Below are 14,941 nucleotides of genomic sequence, written 5' to 3'. Positions count from 1 at the left end.
AATTAATTACTTTAGACAGACTGCTTATCACCTGGGTCCAAAGCTACTCAGGCAGATGAGGGAGCTAAGTCCAGATTTCCCATACTTCCTTGTTCCATGGAGAAAAAGGCAGCAGCCATCCAAAAACAAACAAACAAACAAACACAAAAAAACCCCACCACATAAAAAAGGAGGGAAACCAGCCTTTTTCTAGGTAAATAGTTCTGTTACTGAGAAACTTTCAGTCATTCTTCCAGAGTGGTGATTTAGTCCTTATAGAAGAGAAAAAAAAAAAAAAAATTTGAGGCCTATATTTAGAAAGTCACCATTTCTACAGACCTACAGATACTGATCTTGCATAAATGTAGAAGTAAATGAACGGAGATATGAGAAAATACATAGTGCCTATCTGAGATCAGGAGATGGGGAGCCTGGAAGTGATTAAATTTGCTCAGGGAGTCTAAATATATTAGGTTGAACATCAGTATCTCAAAGTAAACAGGGGCAAGATAAAAAGACATGGAGCAAAATTAAAACTAAATTTCATTCATATCACTTTGCTGTTACCAGAGTCTCACTGGTGAGCTCTAAACATCTAAAAAAATCAGGAACAAGCTCCTTGAAATTGCAGTTGTGAAGTCTTTAAACTGCCTGTTTTCAAATGAGCAACAACTTCCTCCCTAATCATTTTTACTGAAGTTAGAGAAATTAGATGGGGGCTTCATTCCTCCTTTATGTCTCATACAGAGATGTCACTTAGCAGTTTTTGTGGGGAAAATGGCATTTAAAAGCATTAAAGTGGGACCATAAAACTGGCGTGCTTTTCCACAGGATGAAAACATGGTGTTTGCAATTTAAAGACCTGATAGTCTTGCCATGGCAATTACTGTCTCTTCAGCTCTGAACACCCCACTGCAGTCAAATTTCAGTGAAAGGATAAACAAAAGATGGGAACTGGGAGCGAAGCCACTGCAGCAAGGCTGCACCAAGGGAGAAGGATGCTGAGCTGTGGTGCGTGGCACAGTGAGCACAATGGGCAAGGCATTTAAATGTGTTTTATCCTGAAATACAGGCAGGCAGTTGGCCTCTGGATATGGCTAGGAAAAGGAAGCCTTTGGATGTTTAGTATTTCCCCTTGATGGGGCACCTCATGTGGTGTTGTCATTGGCCCCAAATATCAGCACAAGGAGCTGGAGCTGCTGCAGCCAGTGCAGAGGAGGCCACGGAGCTGCTGCCAGGGCTGGAGCCCCTCTGCTCTGGAGCCAGCCTGGCACAGCTGGGGCTGCTCAGCTGCACCAGAGAAGCTCCAGGGACACCTCAGAGCCCCTGCCAGGGCCTGCAGGGGCTCCAGGAGAGCTGCACAGCCCCTGGGGACAAGGCAGGCAGGGACAGCAGCCAGGCAATGGCTCCCAGGGCCAGAGGGCAGGGACAGATTTTGGCCCATTGGGAATGAGGAATTGCTGGCTGGGAGGGTGGGCAGGCCCTGGCCCAGGGTGCCCAGAGCAGCTGTGGCTGCCCCTGGATCTCTGGCAGTGCCCAAGGCCAGGCTGGATGGGGCTGGGAGCAGCCTGGGACAGTGGGAGCTGTCCCTGCCCATGGCACGGGGTGGAATGAGATGCACTTTAAAGTCTCTTTCATCCCAAACCATTTTGTGATTCTGTGATTCTGTGATTCCTTTTTTCTGTCATTCTGTGATTCTGTGATTGAGACTGACAGTTTATTTCAGGAAAAGAACACCAAGCATGCTCCACATATTCAGGACTCGGGGATCAATGGGGTGGGCCAGTGTGAGGCCAAGCCTTCCACAGGCCATTGGTAGAGAGCCATTTAGTCCAAAAAAGCCAGAAAAGAGGTAGAGAAAGAATTATCAACATCTGAAGCCTTGGAGCAGCAGTAAATACAAACACATTTTTATTTAATACCCAAAAGTCCATCACACATCTGACAAAAAACATACTTGACCCCTGACCCTACTACTCATTTAAAAGAAATAGAGCCAGGAATTTCTAGGCAGTGCCACAGCCAATTTATATAAATTATATATAGGGAGCAGGCAGATATTCAAAGGATAGCTATATCCTGGATCTCAGCAGTAATAAATACTCTACCCACCCAACAAACTGTCATGCTGAATTGTGTGAAGTTTTAGATGGGAGATGCCTTTCACATGACTAATGCAAGAACAATGTAGACAACATATGTTATGATTTAAACAACAGTTTTCCTTCTTTCTGTGGGGAAAAGCAAGAACATTTTTGCTGAACAAAACCTGAGCATGGTGTTTATCCAAGGCTTAAATTAACCTTGCTGTCAGACAGGTCTGGTAAAGACTAGTATTTATAAGTGGAAACCAGTGTTATGAGAAAATAAGGAAACAGAATATGAGGCTGCCATGTGTATTTATATACATATTTTAGGTTCTAGACACCCAGCTTAGTATTTTAGCTGACTTGTGGTGGTTATCTGGGTACAAGTTCTTAGCCCAGAGCAAATTTAAACTAATTGAGCCTATTTACTGCTTAGCCCAAGGCTAAACTCTGTTACCTCCCTTTGCCACCAAGCAGCTGCACACAGCCAGCAATTACCAACTTGTGTCAGCAGCATGATCAGTGGCACTCAGAGGGTGAGCTGTGATCACTTGTACAAGAAGGAAAAGGCAACAAACCCCTCCTGGATTAACAGGATTTGCTCGTCACGCAGCAGGCAGCAGACTCGTGGGAATCCCTGCCCAGGATGTGTGGGTACCAGTGGCTCCTGGAGGGCCTGGGCAAGACCTTGAATGAGAAAATTCACTGGAAATTATTTAATGGACAAGAATGATATCCACTTCAGGAAACGCCCTGAGCTATTCATCATGCAAAATGAAGAGGACTGTGACAGGATTACACGTTCAGCCTGTCCCCTTCCTCAGGCAGCCAGGGATGCTGCTGCTGTTGGAAAGAGCAGCTCAGACCCTTGATCTGATCCAGTTCCCACCTTCCTGCATCCCAGTCTGTCCATGTGCCTGAGCCCTAAGGACCAGCTCTGCTCTGGTGAGTTTATTTCATCCTGTTAGCACAGCCAGTCACCAGGGAGCCATGATGCCACTTGGGGAAAAAGTTCTTTTAGCACACGTTTCAGCTGGTAATAGGTTTGAAAGCAAATCTGCCAGTTCATGTTGATTTCTCGGTGCTATCAGAAGCATGTCTGAACCAGTCTTGGAACAGCCAGAAAACCTGTTTATTGAGCTAAAACTCTCATTCAATAGCCCTTTCCATATCTACATCTAAACTGCAGATCTAAGGAATTAGTGTTTTGGCAAAGTAATCAGGTGAAAGCGGCTCCCTTACTGCATTCAGCACCAGCTATATAACATGATATTATGGAGTTTAATCAACTAAATTGTGCTGTGTAGTGGGAGTGATAAATATGAGCTCAGAGCTTGCAGTGTCTGGGAGTAAACAATCATGTTAGGTGGATGCATCTCCCATATTTCACTGCACACAGAGGCTACCATTAGATGTGCTTTTTCTCCCCCTCAAAAACTTTCCAATGGGAAAGTCTAATCTAGAGATAGCATCTTTTATTACTAGAGCATGACATGCAGCCTTCCCCATCTGCCACAGATTGGAGTAGTTGAGAGGATGGTGGCCAGGTCACATCAATACTGGCATGAAACCTGTCCCAGCCATAAACCAGCTGCCTCAGTACAACCAGGTAATGAGCAGGTGGTCCCTGTGCCATTCCTCCCCAGACTGTGATAAATATTGCTGCCAAACTGCTTTGTCGAGTGGCTCAGGTGTGAGCCTGTGTGAGCTGTGGGGCTTCACCTTTGGGCTGCAGCAAGGGCTGGCCCCCAGTGAGCAAGGCATTGGTAATGCAGTTTATTCTCTTTTGCATGAAGATGGGATGGGATGTCACGACAGCAGTGTTAGTGATGCATTTGTTACAAGACACCACTTGGTGCCTGAATGACAACACAAATGACTGTGACAGTCCTACTGAGCTCTGCTCTGCAGTTTGTGACACCAGTCAGGGTGTCCAGCAGCAGGGGAGTGTCAGAACCTCTCTGAGCAGCACGCTGTGTGCTCACTGGCTGATGCAATGATCTTAATAAAGCCAGACACAGATCTTCATTTCTTTCTTCTGAGGCTTGCTGTGTTATGCTGGGCTGCGTTTCCCCACATGTCAGTGTCAGGCTGAGAACATTAAATTGCTCTGGGAGCACAATGCTGGCCTCCTGTGTGAGAGGTGGGGATGGACTCAGTGTGTTGGGACAGGCTGGGTGGCTTTGCTCTGGGGGAGGCATCCAGAGGTGGCTGTAAGCTCAGACTGAAGCTGGGGACCTGCTGCACCAGCAGCCAGGGACAGGGGCACCCTGAAGGGGTGTATCCAGACAGGGGAGCTGGGACACCAGCTCCCTGGATCTGGGTAAAATCCTGGTAAAAATTAAAATTAAAGAATCAATATCTGGGTAAAATTACCCAGGTAATTTTCCCAGCCTGAAGCAGAGCTGGGAACTCTGCCTTCAGCCTGCCCTGTGTCTGTGTGTTCCCTCAAGTGACAACATCCCGAGCTCTCCCACTGCCCCATCGCTGCCCTGACCTTTGTTGTCGTGCCAGATCCTCACTTTGCAGAGATCTCCCAGGCTCAGCATTTCAGAGAAGCTGAATTCATCCATCTGGTTCCTCTCAAACTTGTTGGACTTGTTGGACTCCTTCAGAGGCAGGGTGCCGCTGTCCCCGTACTCCCCAAAGAGGATCAAGGACACGTTGGCGTCGGTGCCTGCTCCTGGAAGGAGAGAGCAGAGAAAAATGCCATTATTAAAGATGCCCAGGGTTACCCTGCCACCCTGGGCTGGCTCCCAGCCCCAGCTGCATGGGGAGGCAGCTAAGGCAGGCTGGAGGAGGCTGCAGGGGTGCTCATGTTTCTCTGGGCACTGCCAAGACATTTCAGTGGATTTGTGCAGGATCCTGCAGGGAGGACAATCAGCTCTTCCAGTCCACCCCACAAATACAGCTGGATGCTTTGCCCTGGCACTCGAGGTGCATGACTGTGGTGGTGGCAGTGCAGTGGGAAGCAGAAATTTGAAGGACTGCCCATCACAGCACTCTGCAGGGGATGTCAGGTAGTGACTCCCATTATTCCAAAGTAGCTGGGGAAGTAAAGTGACTTACCCAGCAGAATCCAGCAATCTACTGAGGAGTGTTAAAGAACATACTTTATAACTTTTCTAGCCACAAAGTGGTGTCCTGGGCTTCCCACTGAAGCACAGTCCCTTTTCAGCACTCAGTCATTCCCTCCTGCAGTCCCACAACCTTCTCCAAGCAATTGTGGCACTCAGGATCCTTCAGCTGGTGTCTGTCTCCTCCTGCTCTCGCTGTGTTTGATGGTACAGGGATTTCAGTGCTACTTACACATCATCAACCCAGCCACTGTGGCATCTCATAGCCCACTTCACAACAGATCTTCCTTCTATATTGCTCTTTCTCAAAGTATTGACCATGCAGCAATCAATGGAAAAAGTCCCACTTCCTCATGCAACAGTTTGCCCTACCACCTTCCACTTTCTTATTGTGTATATGCTGGGAAATTAAAAATGTCCAAGATGATTCTTATTACCTGATATCGAGTGTCATTTGTCCTCTACTGTCCATATTTTGCCAAAGAAAACAGCCATGCTGTTCTCCTGAATTTTGGGAAGTCCAAGACCAAATGACCTGCAGTGAGCTTACATTTTAGCTGCAAGTGTTACATTTTCACCTGGCACTATTTATAGTTCCACCAAAACGATTGCGTTTTAATTTTGACACTGTAATATAAAAGCAGATTCACGGAGAGAAATAAGATTACCCATGGGCAGACAGTCATTGCTGTGTCAGAACCAGGGCCCTTAAATTTTGGAAAACCAGACCATCAAGCTCAAATCTGCCTTACAAAGAAGCACAGTATCTGCTGCCCTCGTTTGGATAGCCCAGCTTTGAAAGTCTAACCTCCTGCCAGGCCCTTTCTTGCACAAGAGTATCACATATCCACTTTGAGCCAGTATTTCCCACAGCTCCATTTAAACACAATGCAGAGACAAAGTTAGGGGGACTGTAAACTTCTGGAGAAAGGCCCTACTTCCACAGGATTATGACTTGAATACAGAAGTTAGGAAGAAATAATGACTGTTCTTATGGAAGGGCTGGAAAAAAAAATTTGCTAGAAGAAAAAGAGGAGAAAAAGAGTCCTACAGAGGAAAGGCAAAGCAACATGTGTCCATGCGAGAAGCTGCCCGTGTTAAATTGGGGCTAATTTTCACCAGTTCCCTGGGAAGGGTTTAAGTAGGAAGAGAAAGCATCAGGGATCCAGGCAGTTCATCTGGCAGTACTTTTCATGATCCCAGAGTTTGCTGAGGTGAGGAACAAAGCAAACTGAAGTCCCTTTCCTTGCAAGGAGCAGGCTCCTAATTAATGCCAGGTCTCAAAAAGCACAGAACCAACTGTTTCTTAGCAAAACCGTCCCTGCAGGAAGAAGCTTATGAAGGTCTCATGCTGTGACATTTCCCTCGCAAGCAATTAGCAGGAGATGGGAAAGTAAAAAACAGAAATGGTAAATCAATGTACATTTCACTTATTTGGGTCACTGATATTTTTGTTGTTGTTGTTGTTGCTGCCAGTTCCAGGAAAACTGCCAGGCACATTTAGGAACTGTAAAAAACCTGACAAATGAAGAGATGGAGGTACTGTGGTTGCACCAGCCCAAACTGGTGATGAGTGCAATAGCTCATGGATTGATTCTGGGATCTGCACAACTGAGCTGGACTTCATCATCAACACCCTACACAGTGGCAGAGTGTTTCCTCAGCAGGTTTCCAGCCAAGGGTAGATTTGTGTGAGTGAGTGACATGCTGAAGGCCAGAATTCCAGCCCAGATGGACCTTGAGAAACTTGAGGGGTGGGCAAGCAGAAATCCCATGGAATCCAGCAAGGAGAAGTGCCAACTCCTCTGTATAGGTTGGAATGAACCTTGCATGTGCTGGGAAGCTGAAGGCGTCCCAAAGTTTGCAGCAGCGCCTTTCATATTCCGATTGGATCCGAGCTAGCAGGAGGTTTCCAGAGCTCAGTGCAATTCAAAGCACTGAATTTGAATTCCTGGGTTGTGTCAAGATGCTGAGAAGAGCTTGGAGGGTGGATACCAAGAGGAACAAGAGCTGGGACACGCCAGTGAGAGGAGAAGCCCTGAGGGGAGCTGGGGCAGTGCACAAGGGCCCCAGTGCAGGCACAGGGGCCACAATGACAGGGCCATGCACTGTGCCACATCATTCCCCAAAACACCAAAGCCACAGGCTGCTGGGGAGGCTCAGGCTGGAAATGAGGAAAAACCAAATTTCTCAGGAATATGGTGCAGGTCTGGGTGCAGATGCCTGAGGAGGTGCTGGCATCATGACTGGTCCTGGAGTTGTCTGGTGTTTGGCTGGGTACTCTTAGCTGGCAACACTCCTTTGAGCAGGAAAATGGGTGAAATAACCTCTAGAGGACCCTTTAAACAGAAATCTGTATGATTATATGATTCCTTATGATTATATGAGCAGATGCTTCATTTTAAAACAAACTCTGGGCTTGAGTCACAGCCTTCTGAGGCCAAAGAATGTCTTTCTTTTTACATGAAAAAACCTATATAAGGCACTATGAGCTGACACCAACTGTCCTAAATTATGTAATTTGTAGGTTGGAACTGAGTTGACAACATCCTAATTAATCTTATAATAGCAGAGATAAGAACCTTCTGTTGCCTTAATGCTTAGAAAATGAGAAAGCAGTATTTATTCACTCTCCATCTTTATTGCATTAACATGTATATGATGCCTGCAGAGAGAAAGTAAAAATTAATCAGCCAAAGGACATTTTTGTGCCTCAGGAAGAGCCATCAGGTGGTCTGCCTCTATTGCATCTATGTCCATGGGTCCTGCCACAAAAGAAGAAAATCAGATTGTGCTTTACATCTGAGACCTTGGTTTTAACCAAAGATTTCCCATCTGCCTTGGGAGGTGTATGCTCTGACAACCTCCTCTTATCTATGTGCAGCCTGAGAGTCACCTGAGGTAGTGCTGGTGGTGGTGGAAAAAAGGTGATTTGAGCTTTTCAGGAGCAGAGCTGTTCCCTCTGCAAATTCTGTAGGTTAAATCTTCACTGGAGCACAGTGACTTTGTGAAAGACAAACTGTAACTTAAAGGTTTCCTTGGGGAAAATGTAAAACAATGATGTTAAACGTGTGTGTGGTGGAGAGGAAATAGCTTATGCTTTCCAGTTTGTTGCAGAATCTTCTTTGTGGGATTAATTTTCCCTAACTTTATCCATATAACCTAATTTAAAAGTGAAATCTCTGCCTGAATCTGATGAAGAAAAACTCAAGAGTCAGAGACCCTCAAGAGAGTTACCCAGACCACTGGTGAAGACTTCTCTCCCAGATGAATTGACCAGAGACAGTCTAGACTAGGAAGAACTAAAACCAGAAAATATTTCAGAGAGTGGCAAAGAGGTGAGATTATTTTGCCTGGGGTTTTTTTGGTTTTTTGTGTGTGTTTTTTGTGTGTGGTTTTTTTTTTGTTTTTTTTTTTTTTTTTTCTTTCAGTGACTCTTATGAGCTGTAAAGTTGAAAGTCACTGCAAAGAAAAACTTTATACCCAGAAATAAGCACATTTGACTCCAGCCCTTGTGCAGTATTGCTGCTCCTTGACAATGTCAGTGTGGCAGGAGATGATACAACATGTTTGAACATCACCAAGGATAAAATGTCTTTCTTCCTGAATTGGTCCAACCAGGAGTAACTGTGGAATACATAATGATCAAAAGAGGGAGATGATTCATGACTTGCACCTGCTTTAGATAAGCTGGATTAAGTTCAACATTGTGTCAGTGAGCTGTGTGATCTAATCACAAACAGACTCCCTGAAACCTCTCTGTAATCTGCTCTTTCCTACTGGTTGTCGCTGTTCATAATGAAATAAAATGTTTCTTCATTAATACCTGTCATCCTTCATTCAATGGGAAGGGCAGATCTGTCTGCTGCTGCTGTCATTTTCTGTTCTCTTCTCACTTCTATTTCCATCACCTTTGTGAGTTAGGGCTGGTTTTCACAAAAAAGGTCACAGAAAGATTTACTATTATATTAGATGGATGGCCAGATACATAAACAAATCTTCCTCTCTCTCTCTCTCTTTTGTTTTTTGTATTTCACTACATGTTTTTCAGACAACCAGCAGAGAAGATAGATAAGAAATGGTGAGGTGGCATGAAGATTCTCTGCCAGAAAAAATTTTGATATTCCTGAATCAAACCTTAAAAGCTGCCTAAATTACTGCTGATAAAACCAGAGGGAAAGAAAAAAAAAGAAGCAACAAAGGGATAAAGAAAAGATCTTTAGAGGTCAGTAGTTGGTTATGTGCACTGGTGTGACAGAATCTCACTTGAGGAAGACACCTTGGAAACAAGACAATGTCTGGCTTGCCCCATCTTGTCATTATTCACTTTGTATGTGGCAGCAGATTTCATCCAGCAGCCTGACAAAATTTCCCATGAAAAGAGGCGGTGATCCCAGGAAATTACATTGAAACCCCATTTCTTGGCTCTAGAAGCTCTTTCTGTATACTCTGTTCCACCTCTTCTATCTGGTGTGCATTTAGAAATTTTTTTTTTCACAGCCTGAGATAAATGGTTTCAAAACACTTTGGAAAGGTGGGTGAATTATTGCTGCCTGCTTTAGGCAAGGCAGACAGTGCTGACTGAAAACCTGAAGCACACCAGCTCTGACCCTACATGGATGGACCAAAAAAGAAAAATGTGGCTGCTGACCTCTGCACCTTGGTCTGGTAATAGTTTCTGTTAGGGTGTCTTCAGAGGAATCAAAGAGGAGTCAGACCTGGGCCTTGTGTCTAAATATGTTATTCCCAGAGCTCAGATGAGAATGAGTCTCTTAGACACGGCCACAGTGAACAGCCAGCTAAAATGGTTCTATTCCAGCTAAACTATGTTTTTTCAAATGTAATTTCAAATGAAGCAGATGGGTTTGCTTTTTTTTTTCATTGTTAAAAAACAAACTTCACACTAGAAAATCAATGAAATACCCAGCAAGGACCAACCTCCAATGTCACTGGTTTTAACCTGAAGAGTGTACGTGGTGTCCTCCATCATCTGCTCGTCGTTTATGACAGCTGGCATCTCACACACCAGGCTTCCCGTGGCATTTTTCAGCTTGGACAGCCAATCCCCATAGGTAAATGTGGCCACTTCTTGGTTAGTAAGGTTCTTTAGGGTGATCTGTGAGGAGACAAAAAGGGGGAAAAAAACCTTACCATCTGAATGAGGACAAATGTTAAACTCATAAAGTGAATGATGTGGTAGGACATGGGGAGAGCTTGGCCATAGCTCCAAAGCCCACACTGAACTCTTCTGGGATAAATGGAGCTCTCTCCTATGGACAATATTTGTTGTGATGGTTTGTTCTGAGAAATGGTCTTCACAGTATTGTAATGCTTTTTCAACCATGTGTCAAAGCAAAGGGAGAAATTTGGACCTGTGACCAAATGGACAAAGCCCATCTCTAAGAGGGTCAGACCTCTCCTGACCCTCCAGATTCCCAGATCCCACCTAAACTGGCTCACCTCCTGTGAGCCAGCATGGAATTCACTCCAGAGAAGGAACACAGTTATTAAAAACTTCACTACCTCTCCTGGAAGCACTCAGCATCTCTCTTTTGCCTGTCTCCTTTCCGTGAACAAGCAGAATTCATTGTAGAGAGACGCAAGCCCAAACAAGTTAAAACAAGACACAAGATAAAATTAGGCCAGCAAAAACTTAATATTTCACACACTTCTCCCTCTGGGAAAAGGTGACAGAACAAACAGTATGCAACAGATATTAGTCACACTATCTAACGTGTCGTGGAAGCAGCTCAGATGCTGTGGTGATAAGAACAGAATGGGAATGAATTCAGAGCAGCTCAACAAGTTATTCCAACAAATGCCTAATAAAATACCCACCTTTATGTCTCTTGTTGTGTGTGGGCTCAGTGGAGCATCAGTCAAGTGGGAGGAAAGCATTACACCTGCCTGGAGCAAAAACCTAGCAGCAAGCTCTGACTGAACTGGGGGAGCTGAAGGGAAGGCAGGGGACCGTGGTGTAAATTGCCATTTGTGTCACCGTCTAACAGCAACAGAGGCTGTACCTGTGTGTAGCAGAGCATCAGGAAACACTGCCTCTGCAAAGGCCATGGAAACATGAGCCCAGAAGTGCCAGGGAAGTGTGGCACAGCATCAGGGAGGAGTGAAGCAGGAGTGGTGGGAGATGTCACATTGGAAAGGATGCCTGGAGGTGCACAGCTCCAGCTCTGATCCAAGTGTGGCTGCATGCCGTGCAAAGCCCTGTCCAGCTGAGCTGTGAAAATCCCCAAGGGTGCATGCGACAGTGTTCACAGGGGTTTTCAGGTGAGGGAAGAGACGAGAATGTTGACTCCATGTTCAGAAGGCTTGATTTATTATTTTATGATATATATTACATTAAAACTATACTAAAAAGAATAGAAGGAAAAGTTTCATCTCAGAAAGCTAGCTAAGCTAAAAATAGAATGGAATGAATAACAAAGGTCTGTGTCTCAGACAGAGAGTCCAAGCTAACTGGGCTGGGATTGGCCATTAATTGTAAACATCCAAGATGGGCCAATCCCAGATGCACCTGTTGCATTCCACAGCTGCAGATAACCATTGTTTACATTTTGTTCCTGAAGCCTCTCAGCTTCTCAGGAGGAAAAATCCTGAGAAAGGATTTTTAATGAAAAGATGTCTGTGACAGGTGCAGATTCCCCAGACACTCTGAGTCCTCTTCCCAGGGTGCACCACCCTCATTGGGAAGATTTTATTCTTTGTGTCTGACCAGGGTTTTCCTCAGTGCAGCTCATGTCCATTGCCTCGTGACTTTCTGCTGTCCACCTCTGAGGAGAGTGTGCATCAGTGGTTTCTGAAACCTCCTTTCAGGCAGCAGAAGACTGTGATTAGATTCCCCCTCAGCCTTTTCTTGTCACAGCCTACAAACTCCATTTTCCTCAGCCTTTCCTAGTGTGCCACATGCTTCTTGTAGCCCCGTGACCACCTCAGTGCCCTTCCACTGTGTCTCATACATCAGCCTAAGGAAAAAAAAAACCTCAGTAAAACTTAACTTGAGATAAAATGTGCTCAAATTCTGTCTTCAAACTCCAGGTGTCCCAGTCCATGGCCTTCTATTGACCCCAACCAAGCCTTGCTGGAGTCTTCAGCAATTCAAAAGATGAATACTGCTTCAGGTTATAAAAAAGTTATTTTAAAGAGGGCAGTAGCTACACTGGAGATGATCAGTGGGCCATGCTGTTTGCGCATTGAATGGTTCTGTGGGTAGGACACTCATCTGGGGTTTTCAATCCGCCTGATGCTAAAGAGGGATCTGTAACACAGCACCTTCACCCCCTGTCCCAGGGGCACAGGACATTTTTGGCTGTAGAAGATGTCCCACTTTTCTAAAAAGCTGCTTATTCATAGCCAGTGACACTATTACTTTGTGGTCAAAAAAACTGTTCTGTGAGTCAAGAGATATTGAATCAGACCCTTGCTTTGAACCAAGCAGAAATCAGGTCTCCCCCAGCCCAGCTGGCGGCCTTTCTGCTGGGGCACACAAGTGTCCTCTCTCAAGGATGTGTGAATGATGCCTGCATCCTCTTAGGAATCCAACCCAGAAAGTTTTCTTTGCAAAATTGAACTGTGAGCAATGTGAGGTTGACTGAAAATCTATTTTCCCTGTTTATGAAAATCTGTGGTCTATTTTCCCCCCACCACAGAGCATAAACTCCATGCTGGCAAAGGTTCAGCCAGCAGTACCCCTGCCCTGCTTGGGAATGACAGTGACACTGTTACAGCAAAATGTCCTGAGCAAATCTTGCAGGGAATTGTCAGGGAAGCAGTGGGGATAGAAGCAGATTAGAGTTGTCAGCTGGAGAGCACTCACAGACACAGAGGTCAGGCCTCTCACCAACACCCAGCCCATGCTGAGCACTCCAGATGCTGTCTGAGAAAAAAATGTCTGGCTACTAAAGCTGCTGGAGCAAAATGCCAGCTTTTCCCATCCTCAGCCCCTCACCCAGGGTGTGTGATTGCATCTGTGTGCATCTTACTGTAAGGACAGAAACAGAGACCTGCACTGGTATCCTGTTCTGGAGTGGTGCTACGGGAGGAGCAGACAGGGGAAAGAATTTCAATTTATGAGTGCTTTTTGCCCAAGGGATGTCAGCCCAGAAATCCAACTCTATCCTGGGCTGATCCCCCAGAAGAGGAGGAGATCCTGCCCCTGTGCCCCAGGGCTCAGGTGAGAGCCCACCTGCAGAGCTGCCCCAGCCCTGGCTCCAACAGCACAAGGAGCTGGAGCTGCTGCAGCCAGTGCAGAGGAGGCCACGGAGATGCTGCCAGGGCTGGAGCTCCTCTGCTCTGGAGCCAGCCTGGCACAGCTGGGGCTGCTCAGCTGCACCAGAGAAGCTCCAGGGACACCTGAGAGCCCCTGCCAGGGCCTGCAGCGGCTCCAGGAGAGCTGCACAGCCCCTGGGGACAAGGCAGGCAGGGACAGCACCCAGGCAATGGCTCCCAGGGCCAGAGGGCAGGGACAGATTTTGGCCCATTGGGAATGAGGAATTGCTGGCTGGGAGGGTGGGCAGGCCCTGGCCCAGGGTGCCCAGAGCAGCTGTGGCTGCTCCTGGATCACTGGCAACGCCCAAGACCAGGCTGGATGGGGCTGGGAGCAGCCTGGGACAGTGGGAGCTGTCCCTGCACATGGCAGGGGATGGAATGAGATGATTTTTAAATGTTGTTTCCAAACCATTCTGTGATTTTGTGGTCACAGCAAGGGACACAGAAGCAGCAGCAGAGGCAGGCTGATCTCTGTGTCACAATGTGGGTACATTGCCTCTCACTTACCCAGCACGGACCCACTAAATGTTGGTCATCCAGCCCAAGCACATCGTGTGGTGGGACCTGGGTATCCCCAGGGAAGCCCCAGGTCCCACCTTAACTGGGGGCAGGTAAGGAATTATTGAGGCATCGCCCCCTCTCTCAGGTCTGCCTGTCTCATGACTACAGAGGGCCCCTGAGCAGTTTGTTGGAAGGGATGAAAGCTGAATGTAGACTTTTTCAGCGACTAAAATAGCAGAAAATTAATCCCATCCTGCAAGGAGATGTTTGTGGGTGTTCCACACACAGAGGATGATGCAGGATTTTGGTTTCAATCATGAGGGTCAAGCAAGTCATCTCAGTGAGCTGAGCTGAGACTATATTTAATTTCTGCCTGTTCCTCTCAGTAAAACCAGCTCCTGCTTGGCAGTGAGACCACTACTTTGCACTTCACCCAAGCTATTTTTTAGGATACCTAGAACTTGCTGTGGGCATCCAGTGTGCTTTTCAGCTCATACTTCCTTGCTAATTATGCAAGGAGCCTAACTGGGCTGTAGAACACCAATAAGCCATGGAAAGAAAGTGGCAGAAGCGTGCATGAATAACACATTGATAATTTGCTTTGTAGCTGAGCAAATACAGTAGTTGACAGGAACATTAAACCAACAATTTGAAATTAATTGCCCACTGTCTCCGGCAATGGAAAGGTTTGACATGTCCGATTATTTGATTTACCCCTACCCAGCTTTTTTCCAGATGTCATGTAAAACATGCTCCATAGAGTCTCCCACTCCTGGAAATACACAGCTCCTGGAATTCACCTTTAAAGGCTCAAACACAGGATTTCATGCTTCTGTTGCATGTCATTATTCTTCACTCAAACCTAGGAACTTCTGACTGTAAAACAAAAAGACTTCTCTCTTTTGCAAAGAATAAAAGTCAGCTTCAGCTATATGATTCTCAATTCTCAATAATAACTCTCAAATTCTCCTAATCTCCTTTATACAAAGGAGAAAGGACTGAATAAAGACTGAGTCC

At 46.0% G+C, this 14,941-nt stretch overlaps 1 protein-coding gene across 1 annotated transcript in view; it reads right to left on the bottom strand.

Annotated features, from left to right (window-relative positions):
• The window catches only part of LOXHD1 (lipoxygenase homology PLAT domains 1), a 171,045-nt gene that overhangs the window by 13,805 nt on the left and 142,299 nt on the right, over nt 1–14,941 (bottom strand). Inside the window, exons 35-36 of the mRNA XM_064736029.1 lie at nt 10,082–10,259; nt 4,564–4,749 (exon numbers count right to left, since the gene is read on the bottom strand). Of these exons, the coding sequence (XP_064592099.1) occupies nt 4,564–4,749; nt 10,082–10,259 (364 nt within the window). The remainder of the gene's footprint in view (nt 1–4,563; nt 4,750–10,081; nt 10,260–14,941) is intronic.

Source organism: Zonotrichia leucophrys, chromosome Z (assembly GCF_028769735.1).
Source record: "Zonotrichia leucophrys gambelii isolate GWCS_2022_RI chromosome Z, RI_Zleu_2.0, whole genome shotgun sequence".
In the NCBI taxonomy this organism is placed as follows: domain Eukaryota; kingdom Metazoa; phylum Chordata; class Aves; order Passeriformes; family Passerellidae; genus Zonotrichia; species Zonotrichia leucophrys.
Note: the sequence above shows the minus strand (reverse complement) of the source record. Positions and strands in the feature narration are given on the sequence as shown.